Below are 26,292 nucleotides of genomic sequence, written 5' to 3'. Positions count from 1 at the left end.
TACCTGCCCAGTCCCTGCTCCCAGCCTGTAGGGTTGTCTTTCGATGCCAAGGTCTAGTCATGGACTCAAGTCACAATTTCCAGTCCTGTGACAACTGTGGGCTTTGCTCTTGACCACGAGGCAGATCCTACACTCATGGATGTGGGTGGAAAGTGGGCTGCCTCTAGCTTAGATTTTTTGAGGGCAGGGTCCCCACAAATCAGACCAGGAACACACGCCTGCTCCTGAAAACCAGTGCTCATGGGACCCCAGAGCTTGAAGCCACGCCCTTATTTTAGGAATCGTATGCTATAACTAGTAAGCTCCCACACAAGGAATGTATTGTGATGTCTAACTAGCTGGTGCCCCATTCTTGTCTCTGATTTTTTTTTCAATGTTTTGTTTCCCCAACAGCAGTTTCTGGATTCTCTTCCACAGGGTGAAGTATATTATCAGCAGGACACAGGTTTTGCCAGCCTCGACTGTGCCTTTCCATAATCTGATAAACAGAATCTTCTTCATGTTTTCAGAATTCAGTTCAGAACGATGCCCTGCTCAGGAAGTCCCCACCGGCTCCCATGTGACATCAAGAACTTGAAGGTCCCACATGTGACAGTGTGTAGATATGGTTCTCCAGGAAGACAATCCCTATTCTATCAGTTTTTCTGACAAACACTTCTAGAGGCAGAGTGCTAAAGTGAGTGAAATTTCATGAGATTGACAGGATTGCTTAAAGTGTTTGAATTGATTACATTAAAAAAAAACAAACAAACAAAAACCAAAACCAAAGATACTGATTTTAAATAAAAACTACAGGCTTTTTTTTTCTTTTTTAAGTGACAAAATCAAGTGAATGCCACACACATACAGTAACTATTTTGGTTACAGAAATAGGAGTCAAAAATAAATTAATGTAATACTAGAAAACAGAAATTTAATTAGGCAGAAAAATAGGCAATAATTTTCTCTGGCCCATGCCATTTACATGAGCTAATCACATCGGTGCTGGCAAATGCCCTGACCAGATACAGCAAACTGGGGGATGGGGTGGGGGACATTTAGTGCACGATATTTTAATACACATGAATATACAAAGTTGATCAAAATGAAATGTTTAAAAGATAGACTCCATCCATAATAAAGCTACACTCCAGTATCTAAAATAAGCCTTAAGCGCCAGTTAGAACAGACTTTCAAGTTAGGCATGCCCATTAGATTAAGGGTTCCCGTGAAAACAACGCACAGGGACCATTTCTATCATTTCCCATCTTACGTCAAGCCCAAAATATAATCAGGACACAAAGCCATGTGGGAATGGCTTCCTATTCTGACTGACACCCTGATTGTATTCCTGGCTCTCCTCAAGTCAGTCTACCTGATGATGCCTTGGAATGGAAAAAGCTGCATCAATGTAGTAAGACTATGCACACCACCATTTGACTAACGTTTGCTTTGAAACAAAAGATTTACCATTCTGCACCATACTCTAGACGTTAAAGTAGCAAATAACCGATAAAAGAAACATTTTGTTTTTTTAAAAAATTTTTAGTCTCTTGAAAGACACTTTTCTTTTTAAATACCCAGCTTTTACAGAAATTAAGAAAAATTCAGCAGGCTTACTCACTCCTGCTGGAGAAAGGGCATATGAACCCCCCTTGGGGACTGTTGCTGGGTCTTTGTGCTATCTCTGTGACCTGGAATTGGTCTCCTATGTCCCACAGCCTCTGTCATTCCCTGCTTAATGCTAGGAACCAGGGATAGTAAGTTAGAATATGACTTCTCTATGGAAAAAAAAAAAAGAAGATGGGGGTTGGGACAGAGCTGCCTGGTGTTTTCTTTACTGACAAAGAGATAAGTCATTACCAGATAGTTCTACGTTTGAAAAACCAATGGAGTGTTGATAGAGTCTTGGTCTTCTCCAGGCTTCTATTCAGGCACCAAACAACCAACTGAATGTCAGTGCAATAGCCTCACCCTCATCTCCTTCTGTTCCAAAACCTCTTCGTGAATTCTGAATTTTAACTTACTTTTTCCATTAAAAGCAATGACTTTGGTTATGTTGCTGGGGAAAACTTTACATGCTCACAGAATCAAGAGGAAGGAAGAAAAAGAAAGAAAAGAACCTTAAAATAGCATTTGGACTTCCAATGGAAACATTTTTCTTTGTCTAATAAATTAGCTGCGAGAGTTGTTTCAAAGATAGTTTTAATAGGTTTTGTTCTATGATCAGTTCCAAATATATTAGAAACCAGTAGCCATTTTCTTAACCTTTGTAACTCACAGTCAAGTATATGGCTGTATGTGTCCGAACACCTCAGGCCATCAATCACTTATACTTGAAAAGTGCCTCTCCTCGAAGAATGAAGGTTCACCTCCAACGTAAGTGATTAATAAATATGCTCCATGGAGGGGAAAAAAAGACAAAATATTTATAAATATGCATTGCCTCTAACCAAGGCAAGGTCCGTTTTCGTCACTTGCATAAGAGAGTAACATGACATAACCCTGTTTTGTCTGCTCCAATGAAGAATGAAACATGTCCCTTCAAGCATGAACGAAGGAAGCGTCAGCATGCTTAAGTTCTGAGTCACAAACAATTCAAGATATTTCAGAAATGAGAAGTCCAGTTTTCACCTAGATAAAGTGCTATCCTCTTCGTTGCTGCAAAATGGCCACTGACATTTTCAACTGCAGTTTCAGTTCACATTACGCCAAGAGTTTGCATGTTCATTCGCCGACGTATTACGTCACAACGTAACACGTTCACAGTATATTATAGTGTGTGGAAGTCAACTGACGTCCCAAAGGAAGCTAAGGACTATGACTCATAGTATTTGTAGGAAAACCAAGATCCATTCGATGGCAAGACACCAAATCAACCCTTTTAATAAAAGGTGCCAATATGCAAATGCTCTAATAAATACACATATAACAAAAGGGGAAAATGGTAAGACGAGGTTCTTCCAGGAAACTGTCTTGTCAAGCATTCTAGGAATCTGAGCCAGAGAAACAGCCGCCATCTTAGCCCTCCGCCCACCTCCTAACACTTCCTGTGATCCACCACACACTCCACTAACTCCAGCATTCCCTTCAGGGAGAGTAATGTTTCATCCCTGGGACTCACCAGTGCCTCCTTAAACAGACTGAATGTGAAGAAAGAGGAGGAGGAAGAGGAGGAGGAAGAGAAAGGAGGAGAGGAGGAGGAAGAGGAGGAGGAAGCAGTATAATCTGCTGAACAGAGTTTTTTGATTCATCTTCCTCATCTAGGGCAGATGTTGGTGTTGACTGGCTAGAGAGAGACCTGCCAGAGGCAGTCAGCTGGTGTCTCAGCCCTGGTACCACTCAATGCAAAACATCCACAGTACAGGAAATGCAGCTTGAAAAGCCTAGTGGTACCAAATAGGAGAAAAATACAACTACAGGACCCAATGGAAGAAAAGTATTACTAAAAATGAACAGCATTGCGCTCTTTTCCTGAAATGTGGCTTTTGGTAGAAAGATAAGTAACTTTTCACTGACCACAAAAACATCTTCCTCTTGGCTTTGCCTGCCCTGAGCTCCACAGTGCCTTAGCCCCTGGGATTCTACCAGCTAGGTAAGCACAGCTGGGTGCAAACACCGGCCACCAATGACAGCCCTACCTCACCTTGCTCCAATGTGGAGGATGATTTCGGCATCTAGGCCACTCACTTTAAAACATTTTCACTAGCACAAACTTAAAGCTATGGTTGCAGCCCTAACAGATGAATATCTATCTACCCAACTCCTCCCATCAGAGGAGACAGGCATGCTAACAACGGTAGCAATGCTTCCAGGGACCTATCGAAGGAATGCATGGAAAGGAGGCCCCAGAAACCATTCAGGAAGCCTACCAAACACTCAGTATGGACCATGACATTTACAGGCGATATCACTCTAGTTTAGTCAGACATGACAAACGGCATAACATTCACCCCAATCTTAAAATTAGCAACAGTTACAAATCCAACTATAATCTGACCGCAGTTAACTCTACCTCAGACCAAAACAGAACCAGGAGTAGTGCTGCATGTAAAAACACGAAGGAAGGAAGTTTAACACTGCCAGAACAGTGGGCATCAGAGTGATAACATCAGTGGGCCGCTGGGGGGAAGGGAGGTCTGCAGAGAAACAAGGCTCTAGTGCTTTGAGTATCTCCCTGCTTGAATTAGTCTCACGCTCCACCAAGTTATTCTCTTGATTGATAGAATAAAATATATCCAGATTCTGAATTTTTTGATATGTCTGACGTTAGACCATAGAATTCCTCAATGGCTTGAGCATCTATTTTCTGCAACGAAGAAGAAAAAAAAAAAGTAATTATTTACTATGCTTCCTGGGCAAGCAAAGTTTAAACTGTAAGATACATGAGTTGGTATAAAAATGCAATTAGGAACCTTTGATGGTAAATGGTTCATTCTATACAGTTCACGGATGCAAGCTTCCCTCTAACAGTAACCATACAGAGATGCCCTAGGAAACTTAGGAAGTCTGTCTTTCAGGTAGTGATGAGACGGGTCTGTGAACAACCTCAGTTCTTTCAATTTATCAGAACTCGTTTCCTTCAGTGTCTACTAAAACAGCTAGGCTAATGGGTTAAAACAGATTCCGCCCTTGAGAGTAGAATTTATAATATTCCTTTATAATGCATAAAGAATGAACCTGCAATCTACATAGTTCACACCACTGGAAAGAAGCTCTCTTTAGGTAACATTTGCAAGAGTTGCCCCACCCCAAATCCCTTCTTTACCCTATGCCCATGAGAGAGTAACCTGTATGCTTACCTCTACGATGTCGTCATCAAACAATAGCCAAAAGCCATGACTTTTCACGATGGTGATGTAATGCCCACGGTTAGGACCACTGGGGAAGAACGAAGAGGGGGAAGTCACCAGGAAAGCATGTACTTCTTTATAACATTCCAATTATCGATGCAAAAATCTAACGTCATCAAGTATGGCCACCACAGTGACAGAGAACTGTACACTCAGCTACTTGGAGGCTGGAGCAGGAGGTCAAATCCAGCCTGGGCACCACAGCGATATGCTGTTTCCAAATTAAAAGAACTGTGGACTAGTTTTTGTCTAAGTCAAAGCACCTGGCTGCTGGCACCATGCTGGCCATGAGGGCGTGCAGAGACCCAGTGGGGAAAACAGGAATTCAAATTCAGTTAACATTAGGAATCACTGTATCCCTACGACCTGCCAGAAAGCCAGATAAAGCACGTCTCCCAGCCCACATTCACCTTCCACAGTGAACGACGACAGCAACCAGGTCATACATGCGGTCCAGGTTGACAGCATCGCTGGAGGTGTTGAAGAGCCGGAGCTCCAGAGGGAAGACCACCCGGTAAGACAGCTTGGTGTACCTGTGGAGCTGCTCCATGTACTTGAACCTCTTTAGGTGCAGGGCCAAAATCATGGGCAGCTTTTTTACCCTCATCCTGAGAAAGCACGAAACAGAAAACCAATGACACCCAACGCCCATTAGAAGAAAACACACTATTGCCTACACAAACAAGAGCAGGAGGGGCCCAGCAGGTACCCAGACTTTTCACAAGCAGAAAGATGTGCCCACGTATAGAGACTGGTGCATCCTGCATCCTTAGCTAACACAGTAAGAGAAGGTCACAACCACACACCTCCATTTGGTCATGGCAGATGTTCCCTCACTGTGCCTCTGCTTGCGGAATGGGATGTGTTTGGACAGTCTGCTCCCCAGTATATGGGCAGGAGGGCAGACAAATCAAGAAAAGAAAGCTGGGGAAAGGAACAGACAGAACTTGGGGTGCCAAAGACTGTCAGAAGGAATCTTCTGGCACAAGCCTGGGCACCAAACACCAAGGCTTTCAGGCTCATGCCCACTCCTTACTCTTGTGATTTCATGCCACGTGGGTCCCCTCCCACAGTTCTCACTCTGGGTGTTCATGAAATGCAGGGGTTATCTTGGGGCTATTTTGACAAACATTAGGGAATCGAGGGGCAGGGGCTATCGTCCAGGCTGAGCCAGGCTTCATCCCATTTTTGAAGCTTCCACATGTGGTAACGCATTGAAGGTTTTGAGAAATACTGCCCTGGAGGAATTGATCTGGTCCCCTACTATCTGACCGTCCACTAGCGTTCCTGGGTAACGTGTCTGTCACACAGTAACGGCTGTGTAGATAGCACGGCTGGAGCTCAGCACCCAGCTCTCCTCCTCCTACCCCGACCCAACCCCCACTGACAAGAGTGCTGAAATTAGCACCAACACTGCTGGACCTGTGCACACCTCAGTGTGTCCTTTTCTAAAAGGACTGATTCTGAGAGAATGTTTATTGAGGAGCCTCCTAAGGTTAAAAACCCTCTTCATAAAAACAAACAAAATAAAAACATCAGATGAGACAAGCATGATGGCACCCGCCTCATAACCCCATGCTGGAGGGAGGTGCAGACAGGAAGAGGCAGGTTCTAAGGCAGCCTGGGGCTATACAGTCAGACCCTGGATGGAAAAACAATAATTATAGGAGACCTTCCTATTTCCCAGGAACAGGTGTCATTTTAATTCATAAAACATCCAGGGTTGAGCAGAAAACCACACGTGCCACACAGGTAGACCCGGCTGCCTGAGGTAAAGCGAGATCCTCAGGATAGGAAGCAGAGACAACGCACACTACATAAATACAGCTCCTGCTGCCTGCTATAGGGGTTGGCCTTCTCATGTCAAGGCTATGAAGAAAGATATCCATGGGCAGGGTTAGGGTGAAGGAGGCAGAAAAAAAAAAAGCATTGCAACTCCAGGTCTAGATCCTCAGCTCCAGAGGGCACCACTGGGTATCTGTGAGCTACCTTGAAATCTCCAGAACCAAGGAGACAAACTTATCCCAAGTGGGAGTTCACAGGAAGATTAAACGTTCAAGTTTCTTGGTTTCTGGGTTTGGGACAGTGGTAAACGAGTTAACTCAGAGTATCCAAGAGCTGTCACTAGAAGGGACTGGTAAAAAGATGGTGGACTCCAGATAGGATGCCAAGTGAGAACAGGGTAGCTTTCTTCAAGACGGTTCTTTGTGTAGCCCTGTCCTCTTAAGGTCTTTATCCCGTATTCCTGCAACTGGTGTGTCCTTGGTTCATAGCTCCTTATGAAATAACGAGTGGTTTTAAAAATCTCTGACTGGAAATAAGAAGCCCAAAGGCTACAGGAAAAGCAGCAATGCTGTGTATACTGTGTGCGGAGTACCGCGATAACTCACACATGTGCCTTATATGACTTAGCCTTACTCCTAAGAGGGTAGTGAGGATGTTCAATCCCCACTGTTTACCAGCATCCAGCACACGCTAATACCTGCTACTTATTGATGATAGAAAACATGAACAGACAGACATAGGACAGTTCTCTGAGGGTAGCATTTTTAGCCAGTGTGGTGGTTTCTCTATGCTTAGGCCAGGGAGCAGCACTATCAGGAGGTGTGGCCCTGTTGGAGTAAGTGTGTCACTGTGGCTGTGGGCTTTAAGACCCTCATCCTAGCTGCATGGAAGCCAGTCTCCTGTTTGCCTTCAGAACCAGATGTTGGTGGAACTCTCAGCTCCTCCTGCATCATTCCTGCCTGGGTGCTGCCATGCTCTGCCATGATGATAATGGACTGAACCTCGGAACCTGTAAGCCAGCCCCAGTTAGATGTTGTCCTTCTAAGAGTCGCCATGGTTATGGTGTCTGTTCACAGCAGTAAAACCCTAACCAAGACAGCCAGGTTATCTGGATGAGGTCGCTGACTCTGTGGAGCTTAGAACACAGACCCAAGGAGCCCTTCAGACACGAGTCCCCCTCCCTGCTTGGTCCTTCACGCACCTCTTCTGAGCCTCCTGTTTGCTGCAGCATGTTTCACAATAGTACTTTTGCTCACTACACAGCGTTTCTGTGTTGCTGAAGTCTCTGTGGAGAAAAATAGTTTCACCTTTTACAAAGCAGCCAGACACACCTCATACACCGCATGTGAACCCCTCTATTACCTGGAAGGCAATTCCCAAGGGAAACTGGGGAAAACAATAATCACAGAAGAGCCTTCTTAAGACTGGACTGTTAACGCCATTAGAGCATGTCTACAGGACCGGGCTGCGGCTTCACTGTGAGAGTCGGAAAAACAGTCTGATTTAAGCAATCCCAGCACTCCGGAGGTGAAGGCAGGAGGATGGGAAGTTTAGAGCCAGCATAAGCTACACGGTGAGTTCAAAAGCAGCCCCCGTCCCCTAACAAAACAAAATTTTATTTAAGGAGACCCAGACAGATACAAACTACACTTTCTAACAGATTCAGAAGGGAAAGGGGCAGTACTTAATAATAATAATAATAATAATAATAATAATAATAATAATAGGAGATGGGGAAGAGGAGGAGGAGGAAGAAGAAGAAGAGGAGGAGGAAAAGGGGAGGAGGAAGAGGAAGAAGAGGAAGAAGGAGGAGGAGGAGGAAGAAGAGAAGGAGAAGGAGAAGAGGAGGAGGAGAAGGAGAAGGAGAAGAGGAGGAGGAGGAAGAGGAGGAGAAGGAGAAGAGGAGGAGGAGGGGGAGGAGGAGGAAGGGGAGGAGAAAGAAGGGGAGGAGGAGGAAGGGGAGGAGGAAGGGGAGGAGGAGGAGGAGGAGGAGGAGGAGGAGGAGGAGGAGGAGGAGGAGAGGAGGAGGAGGAAATAGTAGTGGTGGTAGCAGCAGTAGCAGCAGCAGTAGTTAGAAAACTACCAAGCCTGGTCCCAAAAAGGCAATCATAAAATCCAAAGTGGGATTTCTACATTAATTAAAAATGGCATCTCAGAGGTTCCATTTTTCAAAGACCACAAGAGTTGAAGATACTGAAATCAGAACTGCATACTACTGTCTTATGTCCGGCTTAAACCTGAGGACGGGGGAGGGTGGAGCTCAGGTAGTAGAGGGCTTGCCCCAGCCCATGCCTGGGGCCCTGGGTTCCATCTTCCATGCTGCATTAACTGGCTGTGGTGAGGCAAACGCATAATGTTCTCACTAGGGAGGTGGAAGCAAGATCAGGAGTCCGAGGTTACCTGCCATCACCTAGGTGAGTTTGAGGCCAGCCTAGGCTACAAGAGATGCTGCCTCTCTGTCTCTCTCTGTATCTCTGTCTGTCTCTGTCTGTCTCTGTCTCTGTCTGTCTCATAAACACACACACACACACACACACACACACGTCTCTATGTCTCTCTGTCTGCCTCTCTCTCTCTAACACACACACACACTTGAGTCATCAAGAGGTGGTGGCCTATCCACCACTGCTCTCCCACACACCACAGGATAAGCACTTTAGTCTGTCTTATTTTAAAAACAAAGGCCATTGTGGCTGTGTTGGATATAATCTTATCAGAAGGCTCTGCCTGCTATTTAGAGCTTTCACTTTCTAAATATCATGGCCTTTCAGTCTTTCCTGGATTCAACTCTGCATTTCTGTGGTCAGCTTCAAACACATTTAGAAAACAACATTTAGAATCTACTACTCTGGAATTTCAAAAATGCCTGCTGACACTTCCCTTCTTCACATCATCTCCCAGCAGCAGAATGATCAGGGTTGTATTAAACAGAAAAAAAAAATGGTATCAATGAACTGTCGCTTACAGAGAACTCATCAAAGGAACGCATTGTCCATTTGCTCAATCCTCAGAATGGCACTAGGTCCTGGGGACCTGGAGATGACTATCCTCATATAAAGACAAGTACAAATGTGCCCCTGAGGATACCTTACCCTTAAACCACTAGAGGTGACTCCCCTGACTAAGATCATGTACTCAGGAGAAATAGTCAGACTCCCACAGCCCCAGGTCCTGGGCCTCAGACCCTACCAATCGTCTAACCTGGCCTCCTACTCTACTCTGCTGCTTCCTGATGCAGACTCTCCTGCATGGGCTGTATCCTCCTCTGTTAACTTCTCAGCAATGGGAGAGCTTTTCAGAGTCCCACCATGGCTGGGAAGCCTGGCTACTCAGAACACAGGGAACCACCCCTCTCCAGGGTGTCCAGGGTGGGTTTCCCTAGGGAGCCCCCAGGCTCAGATCCCACTGTGGTAGATTTTGTTTGTTTTGTTCTTAAGGGTGTATGTGTGAGAGAGAGAGTGTATGTGTGTAAGAGTGTGAGTGTGTCTGTAAATGTGACGTTCAAATGAGTGTGTGACTGTGTGCATGTCTGTGTGTGTTGTGTGAATGTGTGTGTGTGACTATGTGTGTGTCTGTGCCTGTGAGTATGTGTATCTGTGTGTGAATATGTGTGAATGTGTACGTGTGTATGTCTATGTGTGTCTGTGCATGCATCTGTACATGTGAGCAATGTATGTACATGTGTGTAAATGTATGTGTTGTGTGAGTGTGTTGTATGACTGTGAGTATGTGTGCATGTGTCTGTGTGTGTGAATATGTATATGTGTGTGCGTCTATGTGAATGTATGTGAGTGTGTGTATGTGTGTAAGCGTGTGTGTGTGAATGCATGTGTATGTGTATGAGTGTGTGTATGTGTGTATGCATGTATGTGTGTGAATGCATGTGTATGTGTATGAGTGTGTGTATGTGTGTAAGTATGTATGTGAATGTATGTATGTATATGAGTGTGTATATGATTTTGTGTATGTGTGACTGCGTGACTGTATGTATATCTGTAAGTGTGTATATGTATGTAAATATGTGTTTGTATGTATGTATCTGTGTATAAGCGTGTGTATGTGTGTGAATGCATATGTGTGTATGTATATGAGTGTGTGTATGTGTATGATTATGTATATGTGTGTGTGACTGTATGTGTATCTGTGTGTAAGTGTGTATATATGTGTGAATGTGTATTGTATGTATGTGTGTTTATGTGTGTGTGTATCTGTGTGTAAGTGTGCATATGTATGTGAATGTGTATTTGTATATATGTGTGTATCTGTGTATAAGTGTGTGTATGTGTGTGTGAATGCATATGTATGTGTATATGTATGATTATGTGTATGTGTGTGTGACTGTGTATGACTATATGTGTATCTGTGTGTAAGTGTGTATATGTATGTGAATGTGTGTTTGTATGCATGTTTGTGTGTATCTGTGTATAAGTGTATGTGTTTGAATGCATATGTATATATATGTGTATGAGTGTGTGTAGGTGTATAATTATGTGTATGTGTGACTGTGTATTTATCTATGTGTAAATGTGTATATGTGTGTGAATGTGTTTGTGTGTATGTGTGTGTGTGCGCGCGCGCCCACGCATTATGTACAGAGGCCAGAAGAAAGCATCATCTGTCCCCCTCTGTCACTCTCTTCCTATCCTTTGAGGAAGTCCTCTACCCAAACCTGACTCTTATTTTCTCAGACAGTCCTAGGACCCAACCATCCTCCTGCCTCCACAGACCTCAGAACTTATTTACACACATGCACAAGGTGCCTGACTTGTTACATGAACTCAGAACCCTGAACTTTGTTCCTCTGGATTATATGTCAAGGATTCTTAAAAGAACAGGGAGAGATCTTGTGTGTTTCAATCACTGATATATAACCAGCCTGACCATGCTGAATGAATGAATGAATGAAGACAGACAGTTAGATAGATAGATAGATAGATAGATAGATAGATAGATAGATAGATAGAAGAATAAAGTCCAGGGGGAAAGCAGAGAGAAAAGAAAAAAGTGTCCTGGAATAATCAGGGTATTTTCCTAAGAGGCAATGTCAGGTGGACTGAAGGAAGCTGCTGGGGAAATAGAGTCACAGAGGAAAGGCACAGCAGCAGGGAGAGCCACCATTGCAGGGAGCAGCACAAGCTCAGATATGACTAAGAAGCTTGCATGGTCCCTGCAGCTCAGTGGTTCCTGAACAGCGTGGGGAAGACATGAGTAGACAGTGTTCCTGAGAACCGCTACTCTCAATAGCTCCACAGAAAGGCTGAGAGGGCATCGGGAGGCAAGGAAACCCTTGACAAGCAATCACGCTCAACTCTCTGATTTCAGCCCTTACTGCGCAATCACACTCACCCACAACGGAATGCAGACCCAGGGACTAACTGCTCTGCAGTATTGTTTGGGACTGGTTCCCTGATCAGAGCAATCAAGGAAACCACAGCCAAGAGGAAGGAGCCAAATAGGCAACCTTAAAAGCTATGAGTGCTCTTTGTAGGCTGGGATAGGATAAAACACAGCGAGAGTTTTCAATCGTTGATCATTTCGAGTCTCAAAATCCAAAATGCTAGTCCCAAGCAGTTAGATAAGGGATACTCAATCTGTATTAATTTAAAAGCCCCATTTTTTCTTTTTTTTTTAAAGATTTTTATTTATGTATGAGTACACTTGTAGCTGTCTTCAGACACACCAGAAGACGTCACTGGATCCCATTGCAGATGGTTGTGAGCCACCATGTGGTTGCTGGGAATTGAACTCAGGGCCTCTGGAAACACAGCCAGTGCTCTTAACCTCTGAGCCATCTCTCCAGCCCTAAACGCCACATTTTAAAAGGCCACCATCCTCCTTAGTCCCAGCAGGTCAGAAGTACAATGCCACCAAGTGGTGGTGGCATACACCTTTAATCCCAGCACTTGGGAGGCAGAGGTAGGAGAATCTCTGGGTTAGAGGCCAGCCTGGTCTACATAGTGGGTTCCATGACAGAGCTACAGACAGAAACCCTGTCTCAAAGAGAGAGGGGTATGGAGGAGGGGGAGGGGGAGCATAATGCCATAATAAAAAGTATGTAGCTGTCAAGACAATGAACCTGAGAAATGGGACCAGAGGGTAGGCTAGTGGGCGGCTGGTCCAGCAATGGAAGCAGAGCAGGTCACACTGGTGGTTCGTAGAACAAAAGGGAATGAGGTAGTACACCTGTAAGCATAGCACTCAAAGGCTTAGGTAAAGAAGATCGGGGCCAGCCTGGGCTACATGAGGAGGTGCCCTCTCTCACAACAACATCAAAATAATAATAATAATAATAATAATAATAATAATAATAATAATAATAAAGTGAGCAAGAAAGGTTGGAGGAGTTTTTCAAAGCCATGTTAAAATAAGCAGGAGGCAGCAGAGAGATCTTTCTGGAACGTAGGATAAATTACTAATGCACAGAGAAGGCTGGGGAAGCACGGAGCTCTCTGTCTTGCCTTCAGGAGGGTAGTAGCGGCAATCAAGCATTATTTTCAGATTCACCATGGGAACAAATCTAATAAGAAATGCATGCCTTTATAAAGAAACGTAAAAGCTTTTCGGAGACAGAGCCAGCCTGAGTAAGTGGGGCTGAGGGTGGGGACCAGATGTTCCAGTTCCATCCAGATGTCAGCCTGCAAATGAAGCACCTAAGGAGTTCGGTCAAAATACAGACTCTGATTCTAAAGACATTAAATCATTTCTAGTGACATCCCGAGCAGTGTCAACGGTGCTGGCTCACTGACCTGAGCAAGACAGTACAGAGAGGGCGCTGAGTTTCTCAAGGCTCGGTGCTCCCAGAATCACCAGAGCATACACTACAGACCAAAGCCCAGACTCACGGACGCTCTTCATGTGTGCAATGCTTCACTTCCTCAGCATCCCAGGTGTCTCTAACATATGACCAAAGCCTGAGAACCACTGACTCGAGTGTTAAAGAAAGGGGGTGAGGACAGAGGAAGGGGTGCACAGGGTGGGGTGGGGGTATATACTATGGAAATCAGTATTGTGGTTACACACACACACACACACACACACACACACACACACACACACACACACGACCCAGCTTAGGTTGTGCTTGAAGGATTCTTAAGTCCGAATACCTGAGACTTAAGAGTCAGGATACCTCAGAGACACGTGAATATCCATGCCACTTGCTACACAATTCACAACACACAGAACCAGCCTAATGTCTGTGGACAGGCGAATGGATAAAGACAATGCAGTCCACATGTACAATGGTCTTTTATTTAGACACGAATAAGAATATGATCACAGGGGTTGGGGATTTAGCTCAGTGGTAGAGCGCTTGCCTAGGAAGCGCAAGGCCCTGGGTTCGGTCCCCAGCTCCGAAAAAAAAAAAAAAAAGAATATGATCACAATGCACAGGAAAAGGAATGGAACGGACATCACTACGTTAAGCAAAATAAGCCAGATTCAGAAAGATAGCCCCCCCCCCGGGTGTGTGTGTGTGTGTGTGTGTTTGCCTCTCCCTCTCTGTCTCTCTCTATCTCAGTCCCTGTGTGTGTGCCTCTGTCTCTGTCTCTGTCTCTGTTTCTCTCTCTCTCTGTGTATGTGTGTGTGAGTGCTTCTGTGTGTGTGCCTCTCTCTGTCTCTCTCTGTGTGTCTCTCTCTGTGTGTCTCTCTCTCTCTCTCTCTCTCTCTCTCTCTCTCTCTCTCTGTTTGTCTCTCCCCTGCCGTGTGTGTGTGCCTGTGCAAGTGCTTCTGTGTGTGTGTCTCTCTCTGTCTCTCTGTCTCTGTCTCTTTGTCTCTGTCTCTCTGTCTCTGTCTGTCTCTGTGTGTGTGTGTGTGTGTGTGTGTGTGTGTGTGTGTGTGTGTGTGTGTAGGGCATGTAAATAAAGGTCTATGAAGGGAGGAAGAACTTTAACAGAAAATGAGGAGTCGATGAGATATGAATGTAGAGGGGAGGACTGTTTGAGGAGAGAAAGGAACCAAGAAAAGAAAGTGGGTGAGAAGGCAGGGGGAGTGGTGTAAGAACAAACTGTAATGTCTGAGAACGTCACATGAAACGCATTCCTTAGTACGCCAACTGAAAAATTAATTTAAAAAAATCTGTGAGTGTCACACTCCAGAAAATGTCCCATGTCAGAAATGACCAAAACTAAGACAACATAGGAGAAGGATTTGGGTGACATTCAGTAGGGTGACAATGTGTACAAACTCAGGATATAAATTGAGTGTCTTTAAACAGGTAGAAACAGGATCCCTAAAGATCAGTTTGCACATACAGAGAGCTCTGAGAGGACTCAGAGGCCACAGGGACGCCTGGCTGACCGCCTGGGCCACTAGGGTTTCAAGCGAGGGGAAGAAGAAAGCCTTTCACACCTACACTCTTCAAGGTGAAGAGCCACAGGGAGAGCAAAGGAGCTGAGGGGGAGAGAAAACACCAGAAAGGCTTGAGAAGGACAACCAGGACAAACTGCACTAAGTCTTTGCCTGAGGGCATCTCTGAGCTTTGCAAAGGAGGGGGAGGGGGGAAGCACCCTCTTTCTTAGAATCCGCTGTCACAGGCGCTCAGCCTGCCTAGGATGCAATTCTGAGGTCTGAAGCATGAGTTTTTGGCTCAGAGAACAGTGTGGGCTCATGGTTTCTTTCCAGCTGTCTTCTGAATTTTAATGTTATTTATATCATGTCTCTGGGGCGAGAGTTTGGTGGGAATACACTGGAATCTGTCACGCAAAACCCCTCTGGAAGGAGGAGGCTAGACACTTACTTCAGGGCCCCCGATTTCAGCATGAGTCCCTAACAGTCATTAAGAGAGATGACAGACAGAAACCTCACATCATAAACCCTAATACAGGGGATGTTAAAGAGCTCCTAACTGAAAAACAAAATGAATCCAACCCGAATTGAGCCAGGGAGGCTAGTGTCACAGCCACTGCATCTCCAGACTCAAAGACTTTATTATTTGTTTATTTATTTATATTTATCTGAGCCCTGGCTATCATGGAAGTCACTATGTAAATCAGGCTGGCCTCGAACTCAGAAAAGTCAGCCTGCCTCTACTTCCCGCGTGCTGAACTTTAATGTATGTGGCATTACAACCACCTTAATCTGAAGATTTTATTTGGCAGGAAGAAAAAAAAAACAGCCAATGGGTTTGCTGGAGTTAGCCACCCTGAGTCTCCTGCATTCTGACAGAAGAAACTGAAGGTTTGGGCCCCGTCAGGCAGACGCTGACTGACTTCTCTTTATGACGTACGAGGGCAGGTGTTAGTGAGCTGGCCAAGATCTAATTTAGGGGTGACCTAAAGTTGTGGAGTACTTCTCAGGAACGCTGATTGGCCTGGACTGTCCAGTCAGAGAGTAATAATCTGAGGGATCTAAAAGGCCAGTGTGGAAGCTATGATGGTTAATCCTCATTGTCATTTTGACTGGATTTAGACATACCTAAGAATATGCTTCTGGGGGTAGCTGGGGTTGTGTTTCCAGAGAGGATAACAGGGAACGAATGACCCACACTGAATGTTGACAGCATCATCCCATGCACTGGGGTCCAGGACTGAATAAAAATGGGACAGAAGGGAGGGAGGAGCATTCACCTCGATGGTTCCTAACTATAGACTCGGTACGACCGACCAGCTGCCCTGTGTTCTGGCCGCCATGCCTTCTCCACTGTGATGGACTGTACCCTCAAACTGTGAGCCAAAATCAACCCTTCTCCCGCTCAGTTGTCTCATCTGTTGGGCATTTTATCACAGTAATGAGAAAGGTGACTCACGCAAGAGCAGTCACACACCGCCCTTCCCCATCTTTGCCATTTCCAACCACCTCTACCTTTCCATGGGGAATTCCTCCGTGAAAACTGAATCCATGATTCAGTTCTCCACGACACGTCTGGAGTCGGAACTAAGCACTCAGTGCTGTGTCTGCTTCAGTGCTACAATCACCACAACCTTCCTTCTAACAGCCAGGGATTCCGTCAGACCTCCTCAAACCCCAACACCTACCCCATGAGGGGACAGCAACATCCTTCCCCCACAGGACAACGCTGAGACAACTTTCTCTTTTTCCAGTCAAGTACATCGGTCCATATAGTCATGAGCGCAAAGGAGACCCAAATATGGTCTGTTTTTACAGGAGGGTCGCCCAGTCCCTTAACAGAACCAAGCTGAAGAAAGAGGCCGGCCTGAAAAACATACTTTAAACTTTCCTCATTTGCTCCATGCTGAGAGTGGAGAGGGAAGAACTGGGAAATGAACGGAAAAGCAATCAGCCCCCAAGTCGTACAACCTACCATACCAAGAAGCTCTTCCAGCAAGCTCCAGTCTGCTGATTCTTACTGATGCAAACAGACAGCGCCTTGTTATGATACTGTAAGATGCCCACAGCTGTGGCAACTGTTTGTTGGGGCAGCCCACCCTACTGCTGAGCTGCATCAGCTTCTTCACCATTGGCCACTCTGTAGGGCAGCCTTATCCCTATGCTCTGGGGATCATCTGTGTAGCCCGACTTGACTGGAAATAGCCAGCTTGGTGATTTGTGACATTCGTTCTGTAGCCTATGTCTAGGACAGGATTAGGAAAATTATAAGCACCTATTTCCTTGCTGAAAGGGAGTAGGGATGGGGAATCTTGTCCTTGCAACAGTTCTAAACATTTTCTTTCCTTCAAAAGGAAAAGATTTAAAGGACTTCCTTTCCTTTAAAAAGATTTATTTCACTATGTATGCATATGAGAACGGAGGCCGTAGGATTGGATCTCCCCAAAACTGGAATTGGCTGACGTGGGTGTTGAGAACTGAATTCAGGTCCTTCGGTCAAACACTGTCACCACAAAATGACTGAGTCATCTCCCCAGCCTCTCTGAGCACTGTTTCAATGCATATGCGAATGTGTTCTATCTGCAGTGATCCTGGCCACATGTTGTTAAACTCTGGCTCATTACTGTCTCTTGACGCTAATGAGGAATCTCTACAGAACATCAAAGCCATGCAGAAAAGGCAATTCCATCACTGGTTCTCAAGGCATATAAATGTTCATGTACAAACTTACCTCAGAGCAGCGGTTCTCAGTCTTCCTGATGTTGCGATCCTTTAATACAGTTCCTCACATTGTGGTGACCCCCAACCATAAAATTACTTTCACTGCCACTTCATAACTGCAATTTTCCTACCATTATGAATCATAATGTAAGTATCTGCATTTTCCAATGGTCTTAGGAGACCCCTGGGAAAGGGTCATTCAACCCCCAAAGGGGCTTGTGCCCCGCAGGTTGATAACTGCTACCTTAGAAAATAAGTCATGGCTGGCATCTGTATCACTTATTAACTTAATACGTGAGTGAGTTTATGCAGGCAGATACACACATGCATATGCACGCGCGCACACGCGCACACACACACACACAGAGAGAGAGAGAGAGCGCTAATACACATCTGCATTGCAGATTAAAGGTTTATTTTTAACTACAGTGATGAATTACTTCCACCTGATCCTCTCTGCTCAAAAAGACCTGACTCCAGACCACATTTACTTTTCATCTCTTGGGGAAGAATAGAAAATAAAATAAGATAATAAGGCTACATTGGTTTAAAAGCAGGGGATGGTTCTGTGGGATTTGAGTCTCCTTATGTGCTTACGAGCCAGGTCAAAAGCTCGAACCCCAGGCAGAGTGCGAGCAGTTACCTCAGACAATGGGTGATGGAGGTGTTCTGTTCCACATCAACAGAGAGGTCAAGAAAATCTTCGTCTTTGCTACTCACCTGAGGCAAAAAAAAGGGGGGCGGAGGAGTTAGGTACAAAATACACAACAGACACTGTAGCTAAGACTTTGAGTGTTTATAGGTGGCCCAACATGTGGCAGCAGTAAAGTCGCATGTGGCTATGAATACCCACCAGAGTTAGTTCAGAACTTCCCAACCCAATCCCAATTCAACTTCGTTCCTTCACAATTCTGATTCTACATGTGGTAACTAAAACTCAACCAGGTTTCTCTCCCTCTTCATCCATATTCCTCATCCTGGCTACCCATGAGCATCAGACAGGCATCTGTGTAGCCCATATTGGGAGAGGACAGGGACAGAAAAAGTCCAGGAGATAAGAAGCCTCCACCCACATGGTGGCCTTTCACCAAGTTCAGTCCCTGAAGCCCCTTCTCCAGTGCCCATTCAAGCCCTGTGGACTGTCGGGCTAATCCCCATTGAGCTGTCCTTAGGAAAGAGGTTCCCATCTGCAGAGTCCTGTGCTGTCACTCGTGAGCTGGTCACACAGCCCATCCTGATACAGACCACTATCCGCTAACCCAGCTCACTGCCCCAGCCCTTCACATGTCAGTCAAAGCTCCCGGAGTGACTGCTGCTTTCCACTCACTCACCAACAACCCTGAGGTTTTACAGTTTTGCTAGTGGACTGGGAGGGATGAGCTGACCCAGCCACAAACTTGAATGTTCAGTCTGCTGGCAGGAAAGTGAAGGCCGCACTCACTTAAAAGGTAATGTGCACCCACACTCCAGTGAGTATATGGGCAACATAAGCTAGACTTGGCTGGTTCTCCTCCTCCTCCTCCTCCTCCTCTTCCTCCTCCTCTTCCTCCTCCTCTTCTTCTTCCTCTTTTCTTCTTCCTCTTCCTCTCCTCCTCCTCTTTCTCTTCCTCATCATCCTCCCCTTCCTCCTCCTTTGCCTTTCAGGGGGCAGAGCTGGGAGTTTTGGGAAGTACACTATGTGAAATTCCCAAATAATAAAAACATTCTGTTGGGGAAAGGGGGGCAGCAGTGACCCTATAACTGCAGACTCTAGAAAAATGACCTAGAGAAACACGCAAGAGCTACAGACACATTCTCTGATGCTATGACAGTAAACATAACAGTGTGGGCTGCCCCTGCTGACTCTGAAGAATATGAATTAAGGTCAGTTACTCAGCCTCTCTATACCTCTGTCTCCTCACTGGGCTAGGAAAAGCATCTCCTATGACTGCTGTGAGGTAAGATGACCTATGCAGAGAGCCTTATCAAGTAAGTGTTAACTGATAAGTGGAGCCCGACTATAATCCCAGGACTTGAGCGGATGAGGCAGGCAGACCTCTCAGAGTTTGAATCCACGTAGTAGGTTCAAGACCGGCTAGGATCATGCAGTCTTTAATAAAAAACAAACAATAACAAAGCCACTGGGTGTAGTGGTGTGCACCTTGAATCCTAGCACTTAGGAGGCAGACTGGCGGAATTTGAGGTCATGCTAGTCTAAATAGTAAGTTCCTGGACACTCAGCGTTAATACACAGGGAGACCTAGCTCAAAAATGAAGTGTTCAGGAAGTGTTCACAAAGCTAGAAATGGTTTGCTACATGGTAGTTACATTAAATGAAAAGATATGATACATATCTTTTACATATGATATACACTAACTCTTTAAAAGGTATGGCCTACCTAGATGAACGGTCCTATGCTGTACTTTCTCTTGTTATTGGTGAAGCCATCTTAGCTCCAAGTCTATGACTGACTACAGGTCATCTCATCAAGAGGACATTGCCATCACCACACCCTACAGCCGAGAGGGAGGGAGGGAGGGAGAGAGAGAGAGACAGAGACAGAGACAGAGACAGAGACAGAGACAGAGACAGAGACAGAGACAGAGAGAGCACGTGCGTGCATGTGTGCATGTGTGTAATATTTTGAGACAGTGATTCACTATGCAGTCAAGCCTGGCCTTGAATTGAATCCTTGATCCTCATGCCTCAGCCCTGTGAGTCTTTGAATTCCAGGTGACTATAGACAGACGGGCATATGCCAGAGCACCCAGCTCTTTCCCCATTCTTAAATCCAAGTGAGCCCCAGAACTTGTCTCAGCCAGGGGAGACTCTAGAAGACACATTATCAGCAAATGAGCACTGGTAAACTGCTTTTCCTTTTCTAAAAATTATATCACATGTATGTATGTGCATTACATGTGTTTCTGTTGCCTCTATACAGACTAGAAGAGGGGCTAGGGTCCCCTGGAACTGGAGTTACAGAGAGTTGTAAGCAACCATGTAGAAGCTGGGAACCGAACCTGGGTCTTCTAAAGAGTAGCTAGTGTTCTAAGCTGCTGATCCATCTCTCCAGACCATGTAGCCTCTTTCTGGCACTTCTGCCATCACTGTAAGAATGCTAAGCCCAGGGGTTGGGGATTTAGCTCAGTGGTAGAGCGCTTGCCTAACAAGCGCAAGGCCCTGGGTTCGGTCCCCAGCAAGAAAAAGAATGCTAAGCCCACCTGACCCTGCATTCAGGAAGAAAATACAAGACTTCAGGAATGTGGTCTCAACTTAGACACCCACCTAAAGCGAATGCCCTGGCCAGCCTATGGACAGGGGCATAAGCCAGCAGACCACAAACACACATTTTCAGCCAGAGCCAGCCTAAGTCACCTAGCCCTAAGCCAACACACTTTGCAGAGGTTATAACAACACGTGACAGTTGCACTCGAGCCTCAGAGCTTCGACAGTAGCTGGTAGCCAACACTGGAGAACTGATACAAACACACGGCATAATATATTTTCTGTTGGGGCTGGGGATTTAGCTCAGTGGTAGAGCGCTTACCTAGGAAGCGCAAGGCCCTGGGTTCGGTCCCCAGCTCCGAAAAAAAAAAAGAACCAAAAAAAAAAAAAAAAAAAAAATATATATATATATATATATATATATATATATATTTTCTGTTTTCCTTACTAAAGCTCAGAAGGTTGGCTTTGGCAGTAAGTAACTAAGATCCCGGTTTATTAATATGTGCACACTCGGCTCTGCGTCTGCCCTTGGGGTACCGAGACGGTTTTCAGTGTGACAGCTCTTCTCTGTTCTGGGAAGTGAAACAGCTCTCTTTCATTCGGGGGTAGAAAGGGGATATATAAATCTTGGGGAGTGGGAAGGGGTTTTCAGGGGGATTGTACATTATGGGCTGGGACTGCACTGTTGGGAATGCTTCATTTGCATGAAGAGGAATTCCAGGTGCTTAAACCTGTAATTTGACCATCTGGGGGATGTGACAACTTCAAAGCGGGCTGTAAGGCTAAGTGCCCTGGGGTATGCAGGCCCACAACAGGGACTGAGCAATCCTTATGCCTGTTAGTCTCCTGCTGAGATTTTCAGGGTTTGGATAAGTCTCAGCCTTGCTCTTGCTCCAGGCCTGCTCCACCGTGTCCCACATTCTGCTCTGCTCCCCGACCCATCCCATCATGCTTGCCCCTGCCACACCCTCCCCTACCACACTCACCCCTACCACACCCTCCCCTACCACACCCGCCTCTACCACACTTGCCTCTACCACACCTGCTCCCACATCTCCCCCTTTCTGTTTTATTTGAACTCAGAGATTGGCCTGCCTCTGCTTCCGAAGTGCTGAGAAGAAGATTCATTAAGCCAAAGAGAAATCCCGTGAAAATCCAGATCAACAACAATGGTGAATATCTGTATGAATAAGGATGTGATTGATGGCCATTCTTGGTTTGCCTCTCGAAATACTACTCATGCCTGGTAGCGGTGCTGGTGCTGCTGGTCGTTCGTGGTGGTGCTGGTGACTGTGGTGGTGCTGGTGACTGTGGTGGTGCTGGTGACTGTGGTGGTGCTGGTGACTGTGGTGGTGCTAGTGACTGTGGTGGTGCTGGTGGTGGTGACTATGGTGATGGTTGTGGTGCTGGTGACTGTGGTGGTGCTGGTGACTGTGGTGGTGCTGGTGACTGTGGTGGTGCTTGTGGTGGTGGTAGTGGTAGTGGAGGTGGTGGTACTGCTGCTGCTGCTGCTACAATTAAAGGGGAATGCACAGGTTAAACATGCACATCAGTAGACAGAAGCTTAAGGACCACCTTTTGCAAGTGCTATGCTTGGTAACTGACATAAGCTCTAGTATGTGAGAGATACATAATAACTACATGGATTGCCCAATTGAAGCAGAGCTGAATGAAGATTAAGATACCTAAGTCAGTGCCCTCTCACAGGCAGAAATATGATTCATTTTCTTTTTAACACATATTTCCCTTTTTACATTTGCTCACAAATATTATATATTTAAATTGATAAAGTGTTCTCTTAACTGAAACAGCTCCTCCCTGGGAGAAAACTAAAAGAATTATGACCAAGTAGAATCACACAAAAATTATAGACGGTGGGGTACAAAGAGGCACCCAAGCAAACTATTCTATGAGATCTGATGCAACTCTTTTTCAATTTAACGGTTTCAGGAGAAAGGTGGGATTCTCATTATGAAACAGAAGAAAGTTGCTACATTGTTCTCAGTTCTGAAGACAAAGAGCTCTCAGGATGAGAGTGATAAAGCTCTGCTGGGTAAGTCCACCTTTCGGGGAGATCAAAGTCCTATCAGGAATTTTTCTGTCCCCACCCTTAGAAGTCACAGTGCTAAGGAGGCTCGGTCAAGAACTATACTGCAGAAGTATTTGAATTTTTGACAAGGAGAAGCTGCTTTTGTTTGTTGGTTGGTGGAGGTGGTTAGAGGATTTTTGAGGGAGGGGGTTCTTTTCTTTCAAGCAAGCTGCCAAGAAAGCATATTCTTCCCCCACACAAGGATCTGGTCTAAAGAAAAATACAGCTTGTCTCCAAGGAAACACATTACTAAAAGATTCCAGCACTCTCAGCGTGAACAGCCTACAATCACTTCTCCTTTCTTCCCTTAATTCTGAGCCTGGTATCCTTCCCTCAAAAAAAGAAAGAAAAAAAAAAAAACCAGCCCTCCCTCCTTAAAAAGAAGAGAAATAGACCCTACTTGCTCAGTTTTAAATAACTGTAACTCATAAATAGATAAAATCAGCCTAAAGATGATATTTACATTATGAGCAAAGGAGGCCATCTTTAAATGTGTGCCTACCTCCCCTGATTCCTTTTCTGAATTCGTAGGAAAGGTAAGGGTATCTTAGGATTCCACGATGATGATGGTGCCCTTGCTGGAACCCAAGAATAAACTTGGGAATGGAGCACCTGCTGCCCATCTGAAAGCCGAGCCTCAGAATCTCCACTGAGTGCATGAGCCTGCCTCAGCCAGCTCCACACTCTATCTGCGTGGGTCTCAGAGGCTCTGCTGGAGCAGTATGACCCTCTGAGAACTAAGCAAAAAGATTTGCAGAATTGGTTCTGTTAATACAACAGTTCTTTGCGTATTAGTTTGACTCCAGCAACAAAGATAAAATCTTAAAGCCACAGAGAATCCCTGAAAAGCCACAGATCTTGCAAGGCAAAAGCTCAGTTTTACAAAGAAAGAGGAATTAAAATAAGCAAACGCGAGCGAGATTAAGCTCCAGCTGACCTAATAAATCTTGGGACGCAACAAAGGAACAAGCAGTCAGATGCCAATGGAAACCCTGACACCCCAATTCAGAAGCGCCCTCATCAAGGTTGTGTGGACAAGTGAGCTCTGATTACCCCTTAAAATAGACCCTCCAGACCCACGGCAAAGGAGACCATTTGTCTCCATAAATCCTCCCTTTGGCATCTGGGCTGCAATCATACGCAACACTTTACCAAGAGAAAGTCAGGAAGTCAGCCGCTGTCTTCGGAACTTGAAGACTCGTACAGAGGTTTTCCGAAACTGGAGCAACAAGAAGAGGCTGAAGTAGGGCAAAGGCAAGGTACCCCAGGGGCTAATTTGCTACTCAGGACCAAGGACAGCTTAATCCACTGTGAGATTTCACAAATGGGGGCTTGGGCAATTCTGACTAAAGTGAGCAGACAGCCTGTCCTATGACAGTCCTCCGAGGGGTCCCCAAAGGAAAGTTCGATTCATGGGTTTTATTAAATCCCAGTCCTGCATAGTCAACAAGCAGGAAGTCCAGAGGTCATGCACTTTCTTAGAAAGCCCAAGGCTTTCTAACAATTAAGGCTGGCTAAAAATGGAATGCATCCTTGGGAGATTGGGTTCCCTGCCTCTGGCCGGTGTCCATTGGATGATGGTGACCAATTGGCTGGGACACCATAGAACATACCCAGGCATGGGTAAAACAAGGATTAAATGATTCCTAGGAGTCTGTCCAGCTCTGGGATATAGGAAAATAGAGAAGACTATTCAAGAAAGAAATATATATTTTTTCCTTATCTCGTGTGCGTGCATGTGTGTGTGTGTATCTCAAATGAGGGAGGGTTAAAGTTTTCTCTATCTGGATTCCAAATGACTCACCACACAGAAATGATAAGTACCATAGTGGATATAATATATTAATTATTCACACTTGCTTCATATAATGTATTCAGTTTCAAAACATCATATTATGGTCTAATTTATACATTGCATATCACTTTAAAATAATAAACATGTAAGTCTTTAATTCTGTTTTCATTTTCTGCTTTATTTCATGTTCTATGGGTGTTTTGCATTCATGTCTGACTAGGCATAACATTCGTGCTTGGTGCCTACAGAAGCCAGAAGAGGGCTTTAGATCCACCAGAACTGGAGTTACAGGTAGTTCTCAGCAAGGGCAGTAACTACTGTTAATCTCTAAGCCATTTCTCGTATTTACTCTTATTTTATGACTGTTCGTCCACATGTATGTATCATGTGCATGCAGTGTCTACTGAGGACAGAAGAGTGTGTTAGATCCCCTGGAATTGGAGCTCTGGATGGATGTGAGCAGCCATGTGGGTGCTGGGACCAAACCTGGGTCCTCTGCCAGAGCACCAAGTGTTCTGACCACTGAGCATCTCTCCAGCCCCAGTATGTGCACATAAAATCAATATAAAGAGATTGTTCGATCCTCCGGAAAGAAGCACTACAACATATAAACAGTTCCTTTAGAACAAATACTTTCATATGATTGAAGAATTGGGGAGGATTATTTAGATGCAGGTTCCTGTCTGACCTAACCCTTCAGGAAACAAGGTTACACGGCAACTTCTGCAGGGTGAATTCTGAATGCAATATTTGCATGTGAGGGATCATTTGTTCTGTTTGTAGGGTTTTTTTGCTTTTTTTTAAGCTATAAATATGGCTGAGCCTATTATCAGAGTCATCCTGAAAATCCATGCAGCACGCTGCCAAGGTGGATTTACTAACAATGTTCAATTAACAAGCCCAAAGGAGGGGCCAGCCGCAGATGTGCTGCAGGCTTCCCAGCTGCGAATCCAGAACACAATGCCACATGGCTCTGCTCTCTGCCTCGTAAGCACATGGAATCGTCCTCACTTCCTTCACGGGGCTTGGTTTTGAGATTGTAATTACATAACTGATTATTCATCTTGTCCTTCAGATCGGCGTGTATGGTGGAAATCGGAGAAACAAGGCGAGCACGCATCCCCTGTCTCCATCTCTCCACACAGTGATGTATGTGTTGGGAAACCAGTCACTGAATAGAAGAATACTTACCCGGCCATTAGATAGCAAAGGTGATGTGGGGGTCGGCCGCTAAGAGTGTCCACACTCGTGCTGAGGAGAGGGCTCAGTGGGCGAGAGCTCCTCCTTGGAAGCACAAAGACCTCTCTTCAGAACTCTAGCATCCACATAAAAAGCAGGTATGGCCATATGCTGTATGTACCCCATATATGTACCCCAGTACTAAGTGATCATTGCAGCTTGCTAGCCACAGCCTAGGGAAGAAACAACAGGCTCCTGGCTCAGTAAGAGACTCTTTCTCAAGGGACCAAGGCACAGAGCAATAGAGGATGACACCCGGCATCCTCCTGTGGTCTCCATGTGTACGCATGCCTGCCTGCACACACATGCATAGACACTATACAAAAGTAAACAAAGA

At 45.3% G+C, this 26,292-nt stretch overlaps 1 protein-coding gene across 3 annotated transcripts in view; it reads right to left on the bottom strand.

Annotated features, from left to right (window-relative positions):
- Positions 1-769: 769 nt before the first annotated feature.
- The window catches only part of Usp46 (ubiquitin specific peptidase 46), a 69,245-nt gene continuing 43,722 nt past the window's right edge, over positions 770-26,292 (bottom strand). Inside the window, exons 5-9 of one of the 3 annotated variants that reach the window (NM_001191596.1) lie at positions 18,268-18,344; positions 7,819-7,902; positions 5,243-5,440; positions 4,782-4,860; positions 770-4,288 (exon numbers count right to left, since the gene is read on the bottom strand). In NM_001191596.1, coding sequence (NP_001178525.1) covers positions 4,187-4,288; positions 4,782-4,860; positions 5,243-5,440; positions 7,819-7,902; positions 18,268-18,344 — 540 coding nt within the window. In that variant the 3' untranslated portion in view covers positions 770-4,186. Of the gene's footprint in view, positions 4,289-4,781; positions 4,861-5,242; positions 5,441-7,818; positions 7,903-7,979; positions 8,094-18,267; positions 18,345-26,292 lie in introns of those variants that run through there. The other 2 variants (XM_006250889.5, XR_010057350.1) reach the window with 2 other exon arrangements.

Source organism: Rattus norvegicus, chromosome 14 (genome assembly GCF_036323735.1).
Source record: "Rattus norvegicus strain BN/NHsdMcwi chromosome 14, GRCr8, whole genome shotgun sequence".
Classification (NCBI taxonomy): Eukaryota; Metazoa; Chordata; class Mammalia; order Rodentia; family Muridae; genus Rattus; species Rattus norvegicus.
The sequence above is the reverse complement of the archived record's forward strand: the minus strand, read 5'-3'. Positions and strand labels throughout refer to the sequence as shown.